Source organism: Physeter macrocephalus, chromosome 7 (assembly GCF_002837175.3).
Source record: "Physeter macrocephalus isolate SW-GA chromosome 7, ASM283717v5, whole genome shotgun sequence".
In the NCBI taxonomy this organism is placed as follows: Eukaryota; Metazoa; Chordata; class Mammalia; order Artiodactyla; family Physeteridae; genus Physeter; species Physeter macrocephalus.
In genome coordinates, this window is record NC_041220.1 from 63,069,085 (window position 1) to 63,077,103 (window position 8,019).

Sequence of the window (8,019 nt, forward strand, 5' to 3'; positions counted from 1 at the left end):
CCGGCAGCCGGACTCTCAACCACTGCGCCACCAGGGAAGCCCTGGTTAACATTGCTTTTGATGATGAAGTTAGCTACCTCTTTGACTTCAGCTCTTCCTCCTTTCCTCCTTCCTCCTTTCCTCCTTTCCCTTCTCAGCTAAGCCTCTTTAATGCTTTTTCTCCGGGTGCTTTGTGAACTTGGATCAGGCCGTATTTGTTCCTAGCTCAGGATATTTGCACCCGAGTTCGTCAGCTTGAAACATACTTCTAGATATTTGCATGGCTGTCGTCTTCTCATCATGTGGATCTCAAATCCTATGTTGCCTCCTCAGTCACCTGAGGAGGTGACTAAGCACCAAAATAAGCATAAAATTATGCTTATTTTGCAGAGAGCATATACAGACATATCTGGGAAAGCATCAGTAGAATATCTTCTTATTCTAAATTACTTCTCTTTAGCATTCTGTACAGCTATGTTCCTGAATAAAACTGAGGACAATTTTGTTTTTCACATGGCTCCTGATGAAGGAGTGGCAACTTGTAGAAAAGAGAAACAGTGATTCAATGGTGGTTTGGAAGATTGGGATGAACCACATTGTCTTAGGGCTGTTTCGACAGGTAAGTGGGAGAAGGAGAAATACAGTCCCCCCCCACCTCAAGGGGAATTGACTTTCTTCTTGCTGTTTGATACCATGTTTAATAAAATTATGCTGAGAATGAAATGCTTAAAGCAAAAGGAAAATGTTCTTGCCATTAGCTCTTATAAACAGCAGTGCTTTGCTTCCTGTAGCATTATTTCTTTGGTAATTGTGTAGCAGTGTCAGTAGCCTTCTTGTTTCTTGGGAAGAGGGGAAGATATGATTTAGATGAGTGCTTTATCCATTTCAGTTTTGAGTAAAGAAGCCAAGTGGAGGCAATTGGCAAACATAACTTTCTTGCCTCTCACAGGGTAGCTAAAGTGGATATTATAATATCATTTAGATTTGGTAAGCCCTTCTCTCTGAAGATGTTCCCAAGGGCTTGTGAACTGAATCCCCAATGCCATTTGATAGAAGAGGATGAGCCTGACTGGAGCTAACGTTCATATTGTATCCACTTTAGAACTGAGGTTTTCCAAAGACTGCTTCCATGGGATATAGGCATTTTAGGAAAGAGCCCATGTGTTTGGGAAACTTTATTGTTTTGAATAAACTTAAATTATCTTGTTTTGATTTCTCAGAAGTCTTAGGACAACAAAAACATTGATTATGAACCAACCAAGAAAGACTAATGTCTGGCTTATTTCTTAAATACGTTTGGCCATAGAAACATCTTTCCAAAATGAGTCTTGAAGGAAATTCACCTTGGAAAAGAGGTTCTAGACAAATGCTGTGGGTGGTTGGTCAGCTCTGTAGAACTAGGCAGAGAACTGCAACCCAAACCAATCCTCCAGCATCCAAAGTTCCTCTCAACTCCTTCAATCTGTACACTTCCTGCCAGGAGTGAGCACACCTAGCTTCCAGGTAAAACACTGACTTGGTATTTGGGTTATGCTCAGGTATTACAGAACAGAGGACTGATGGGTCAGGACTACTGTCCCCAAATATCGGACATTTATTATGTACGTAATTGTACTTTATGTCTCAGGAGTCATGATCTGACCTATGGCACATAGGTAATCGAGTTCATTGTGAAGTTCAGACCTGCAAGGGAGATTACTTGAAGTTTTTAGCATCTGTTTCATCAGAGGCTGAGAGAATGCTAAAGGATGTTGAAATAGAGGTTGCAGAATACTGTTATTCTCCAAAGCACTGTAATTCTTTGAAGTGAAGCCAATGTACATTTACTGAGTCAGTAGTTCAAAATGGCACATTTTCCCAGGACATAGAATCCCAGGACATAACCATTACTGGACTTTCTGTGTTTTGAAAATCCAGATCTGAACCTACTTCAGGAGGACTTTTCAGGTTCAGATCTGCCTCAGGGAAACTATGGGTGAAGGAGTAAGCTTTCAGGGTTCCTTGGGACCTGGGCTATTCAGAGGTCTTGTAAAGGACATGAATAAGACAAAATTTAAAATAATTTGAATGACAAAAATGTAGTTTTTTAAAAAAGAATGTAAAAAGAATAAGAAGGTCAGGAGTAAGGTTATTCTTGTCATAGTTAATAACTGTTGATTCCTGGGATACACGCATTTTATTCCACTGGTTAAATGTTATTAATATGAGTTTTAATGTATGACTTGAGTAAAGAGGTTAACTGGCAGCACTACATGAAAATTTTAATTTTTTGAAGCCAGATGAATGCAGATTCCTTTTATAAGCATTAAAGAATCAGCCAGAAAGTAAACTGGAACTGATTATGAATTTCGCAGCTTGGGAACTTATAAAGTTGTATATTGCTCAAAGACGAAGACACCATTTGATGAACGAACTTAATGAAAAATATAGCTCAGAGACCTTGACAGTCATATTTCTTAGCTAATGAATTCTTTTATGTGAGATATTTTAGACACTATAATGTGTTTTCAAATATTACATATGGAGGATTCCTTGAAGAAGATCAAAGAAATCTGTTGACTTCATCATTGATATGGTATATTGTACTCTCAATGGCAATGAATATTTGAAGTCTGAAAAACAAAGCTCAGTGATGGATCACAGACTCCATTTGCGTTCTCCTTTAACAAATAAAAAAATTCTAATTTTGAACCATTTTTTAAGATTTTGGTTATCAAGAAAACAGGGAAAGATAAGTGACAAATTATATAGTTTTTCTTTCTTTCATGAGATTCTTATCGTGACTTCTTGGCTATTCTAATTGAACACACTATGTGACATTTGAGCTCAGATTAACACCCCTTTGATTCCTCCCTCTCTCCGCAACATATTCACTGATTCTTCTGTTTTTCACCTTGTGTATAATTTTTTAAATGGTAACAAAATTAGACTAGTTGAGAGTTCTTGTAAATGGTCACAGTACTGGAAGTCTTACCTCTCTCGAGAGCATGCACAAATGCTACAGCAAGCAGGAAAACCAGGATCCTCTTCATTTTTCTGCCGGCAAGTCCTGTAGCACCCCTGTCTCCTGTATGTTACCCAGTTTAAAAAAAAAAAAAATGGCATCCAAAAGTAACCAATTCCCTTTTACTAATAAGATTCCTGACTGTGAGCTTATCAATTATTAATCTCTACATGGAAGGAAGGGCAGTCATCCTTGGGCCACAAGAGATAAAATATCATCAATCAAGGCAAATAGACAACCTGGGGAAAAAGTAGTGGAAAATCTAGGAGATTTTAATCATTAACTTTGTCAAACTGCAAAAGAGTCAGGGTATATATAGATTTTTCCCCCCCACTTCTGCTTTTTGATAAAGCTTATCTAATGTATTTATGGGCACATTTTCCCTCCCTCTTTCGGTGTTGTCTTTGGACATTCCCTACTCTTCTCATGTGTATAAATGGAAACTTGGAGGTGTCTCTTTGTTTAAACCTACTACAAATAAAGATTATCCTAAAATATCGCAGACTAGATGTTTAATAAGGGCAAAAAAGTGAGAACCCAATTTATCACAATTGCTCAAATCCATAATTTTAATGCTATATATTTTATTGAAGATGATCGGGATAGTACTTTATATTTATGTGCTATATTACACAAATATATTTCTAAAGCATTGACATACATATTAGAAATAACCCTTGAAATCACAAAAGTTAGTGGCAAATCTTGGACTCCCCATAGCTAATTTAAAGTTCTTTTTACTAGTACTATACAACTAGTATATTTTAGGATAATATAACTTGAGAGTACACAGTTGGCCTTGTAGAATGCAGAATCCACCATCTTCATTTTCCAGAAGAAGGAACTAAATCCCAGAGATTCTGTGGCTTGCCCAGAGAGGCACAGGTAGTTGTCGTTCATTCCATCATTGGAAACAGGTCAGCATCTCATTCTTGCAGTAGTCATCTTTTCAGGAAACAGGGTCAGATAAGTGTTGGGTACACCAGCTCTGGAATCAAATCCCTACTCAGCTCTTATCGGCTATATAACCTTGGAAAATCATCTCTCTAAGCCTCATCTCTCTCCTATGCAAAATGATGATAACTTCTAGTACTTTTGTTACAAGAGTGTTGTGAGCTTAATTAAGATACTGTTCAAGGTTTACCATAATAACAAACACAGGGTAGCATGCATTAATGTTAACTATTGCTGTTATTCTAGTTATTGCCCCCTCTTTTCACTGGTTCTCCAAATTTATAATATCTGAGAAGGTTATTGAAACTAATGAGGCCTAGAACTCCGTCGAAAATCTTGAAGACAGCCTGTATTTTGAGTTTAGGACCATCACAGATAAGTGGTAAAGAATTCTGGTATCAATTTAGTAGCTAAGGATTGACTCCATGGTCAGATTCCATCAAAATCTCAAATTGCATAAGCAATTACATTTTTACTAAGATTCTCCATCTATATTGAAAATTGTTGAGTGTTAAGTTCAGAAAATACAGTCCAGGTAGTTGGAAAAAGATAACTAAGCAAGATTAAAGCAGAGATATCTCTATAAAGCCAACGGAAATTCACATGCTAGAGGAGACTAAAAGATACTCTAAATATTGCTAGGGGCAATATGGGAAGATAGCCTTACTGTTCAAGGACCAACTATATGCTGTTCAAAGATGAACTTCCTTCCTACTACAAGTCTTCTAAACTTTTCCTTTGGCTAAACTCTTAGTTTACTTTGCAAGTTAATTTAAAATTGTGTTTTAATCTTACTGTAGATCATTTGGAAGTGCCAAGTAATCAAGTGACACTAATAATCAAGTGTTATCTTAAGTGCCAAAATACTTAAAAATAACTAAGAAGCCCAGAACTCAGAAACATTATTAACACATTATAGTTTCCATTTTTAAGATAATACACATATCCATTTTTATAGAGTTTTATATTTAACAGTATTTCATCTTCTGATGATTAGTTCATTCAGAGATATACTGGATTGTTTCCCATTAATTTTGCTATAGTTTAAGATCAGCCTGTTCTTTCATTTAAGAAACAATTATAACTTTATCTCTGATTTTGCAATAACATCTACCACTTTTGTTTAATGATAAACTACATGTAGCAAGAGTTGCAACATCTCATTTAGGTCCTCCTGAGAAATCTCTACACAAGCTGCCAAATGCATTCTCTTGGCTGAGTTTACCTTTTTCCAACTGAAAATCAGCACTCATGTGCTAATAGCTAAATACATGAACCTTCTCTCAGTCTTATTTATATATCTCTCCTTTAATTCTTTTACATGTTGATAGCTCACCGTCATTCTGTTGGAAGGAAATAATTGGCTTAATTGAGACACTCGTCTTGCCATGACTACTCTAGTAAGTCCAATGGGGGGAAAAAAGATAAAAAAGACCAAGTGAAATCTTCTGCCACAGTTACAGCAGTAGTGACAGCAACTTAGAAATTTATAATGGAAATAGTTATTTTAGGAGAATTATTTATTAAATAAGCAGTAGAATTTCACAGGAATTTTTTGCTCATAAAGAATCAAATAGCATATACAGAAGTCGAAATAAGTTGTTGTACACATGAAATTGATATAATATTATAAACCAGTTAAAAAGCTGACTTGAAGTAATCTCCCACCTCTTTATCTTGCCATTGGCTTCAGAAGAAATGTAGGTTTTTCCCTAAACAGGGCTAGTTCTAGGCAAAATTGTGAGATAAACCCATCTTTAGTTCTTTCGCTATCACATTCTCTTTTTGTAGTAACTCTTAGATCTTACACCCTTTACTAAAGGAGTATCTTTAACATTTTTATGCTGCAACGGGCTGCTTAAAACTCTCCTATTATAGTAGTCCAGTAGAAATGACCTTCAAATCGATTTCATTTGCCAGAGTGTTTTCATTCAGATTCTCTTTATATTGTTAAAGTGCATTATCAGCATCTTTCCCTGATAAATAACCTGGTGAAATGAATATTAGCGTAAAGTGATATCCTTAAAGTTGATATGCAGAGCAGGAGTGGAGGACAGTCTAGATTTCAGGGTACTCTCATAACCCAATCACTTTGCTTTTCTCGACTCCCATGAGAAATTCCAATATCCTAAGTCTCCCTTTTTACTTAAGCCTATTCAAGCTGCATTTATTTGCAATTAAAAGCTTTCTAACTAATTAATGTATTTTAGACCAGTCTTCCCTCTGTTGCTGTCATTATTATCTGAAATGTGAATAGGACCATGTTATTGTTCCCTACTTATAACCCTTCAGTTAAATGCCTGTGCTTAAAGTTTGTGACTTCATGCTACCTACCTCTGTAGGGTACTCTTTGCATATTAAAATTTAGTACAGCTGAACTGCTTGTGGTTCACTGAGCACATTGTGCTGCTGGGCCTCCAAAGGTCTTTGTTCACACTCTTTTCCTTGAAAGACCCCCTTTGGTATTTTGTGTGATTGCTCTTTTCTTTTACTAGAAGAAGGCTTTCACTTATTCATTTAACATATATTTAATTGACACCACTTTATGCCAGCTGTCATGCAAAAGTTGGTATTATAACGGTGTACATAACTACCCGGTCCTCATGGATCTTCTAATCCAGCTAGGAAAGCAGATAATGAAAACAACAAATGTGTTGAATGGTGAGTGTGTGGAGGATGGAAGCGGAAGCGGAGCCGGTAAAAGTAGATGCAGAGAGACCAGTCTGAAGGCTGCTTTGAAGTCCAAGCAAGGGATGACAGTGGCTCAGCCTGCGGTACTGGTAATGGGATGAAGAGACTCTACATAGAAGACAGAATTAGGGGGGTGATAATTGACTAGATGTTGGGAGGGAGTAGGAGTCAGAGGTGATTCCCTAGGTTTCTGGCCTAAGCACATGAGTGAGTATTAATGACATTTTCTGGGATAGAACAAACTGGAGGAGACTCATAGTTTGGGGGAAGATGTGTTAGGGAGAATTTTGATTAGGTACATGGATATACAGTTGGCTGTCTATAGCTGCAGGTTCCACATCCTTGGATTCAACCAACCTCAAATTGAAAATATTTTAAAAATTCCAGAAAATTCCAGAAAGCAAAACTTGAATTTGCTGACCATGGCAACTATTTACATAGCATTTATGTTGTATTTACAGCTATTTACATAGGATTATATTGTGTTTACAACTATTTACATAACGTTTACATTGCATTAGATATAAGTAACCTAGAGATGATTTGAAGTATACCAGAGAATGTGTGTAGCTTATATGCAAATACTACACCATTTTATATAAGGGGCTTGAGTATCCTTGGATTTTGATATCTGTGGGGATTGTGGAAGCAATCCCCCAGGAGATCAAGGGTTGACTACCACCCTGGAGTGCAGAAGAGATCTGAATTTCCAGGCTGCACTGAGTCTTCCTTCTCTGAGCTGTGCTCTCCCACAGTGCTCTTAGTCTAGCTAAAATTTGTTCATCTAGGTATTCCCAACAGCTAGCACAGAAACTCAACATGGTAAATCCTGAGAAACAATCAGTTTAATGGAGGAATTTAAATATCTAGTGAGTTTGTCAATCCTGTGTTTAAAATGAAGGACTATGATAGAAGTCTATAATTTGATTTTGCTCATTGAAATCCAGGTAAAATTTGAACAAATCACTGTCTTGATGAACAAGCTAATTCATTTATAATTTTACTTGGATTTTTATGCAAATCTGTGAATGATTCCTTTGTATTTAAAACAAAAGAGACTATTAGATAAATATTTTCAACAGAGGGCAGAAGCTAGAAAAATCTCACAAACATAAATGGTTTATTAAGCAAGATGGCTTCATTTATTTTAAAAGGAAAATTTGAACTAAAATTAGAGAAAATTGTCTTCTACCATGGTTCCATCTACCAAGACTGCAGTAGTTTAAGAAGTCTTATATGATAAACTGGCAAATCGTCAACTTCCCAAGAACACTTTCATAAAGAAACACACATCGCTAAAGAGAACCATAGATATTTAAGAGAAATGCTTATTCAGAGTAGAAAACAATTTTATATTCTGCCTGGAAAGACAAAGAAAGAAAAAGAAAATA

The 8,019-nt window shown here is 36.4% G+C and overlaps 1 protein-coding gene across 1 annotated transcript in view; it reads right to left on the reverse strand.

Moving 5' to 3' along the window:
* Positions 1 to 3,103, reverse strand: part of GC (GC vitamin D binding protein) — a 38,031-nt gene extending 34,928 nt beyond the window's left edge. The window contains exon 1 of the mRNA XM_007110809.2: positions 2,954 to 3,103. Within this exon, the coding sequence (XP_007110871.2) occupies positions 2,954 to 3,011 (58 nt within the window). The 5' untranslated portion in view covers positions 3,012 to 3,103. The remainder of the gene's footprint in view (positions 1 to 2,953) is intronic.
* Positions 3,104 to 8,019: the final 4,916 nt, after the last annotated feature.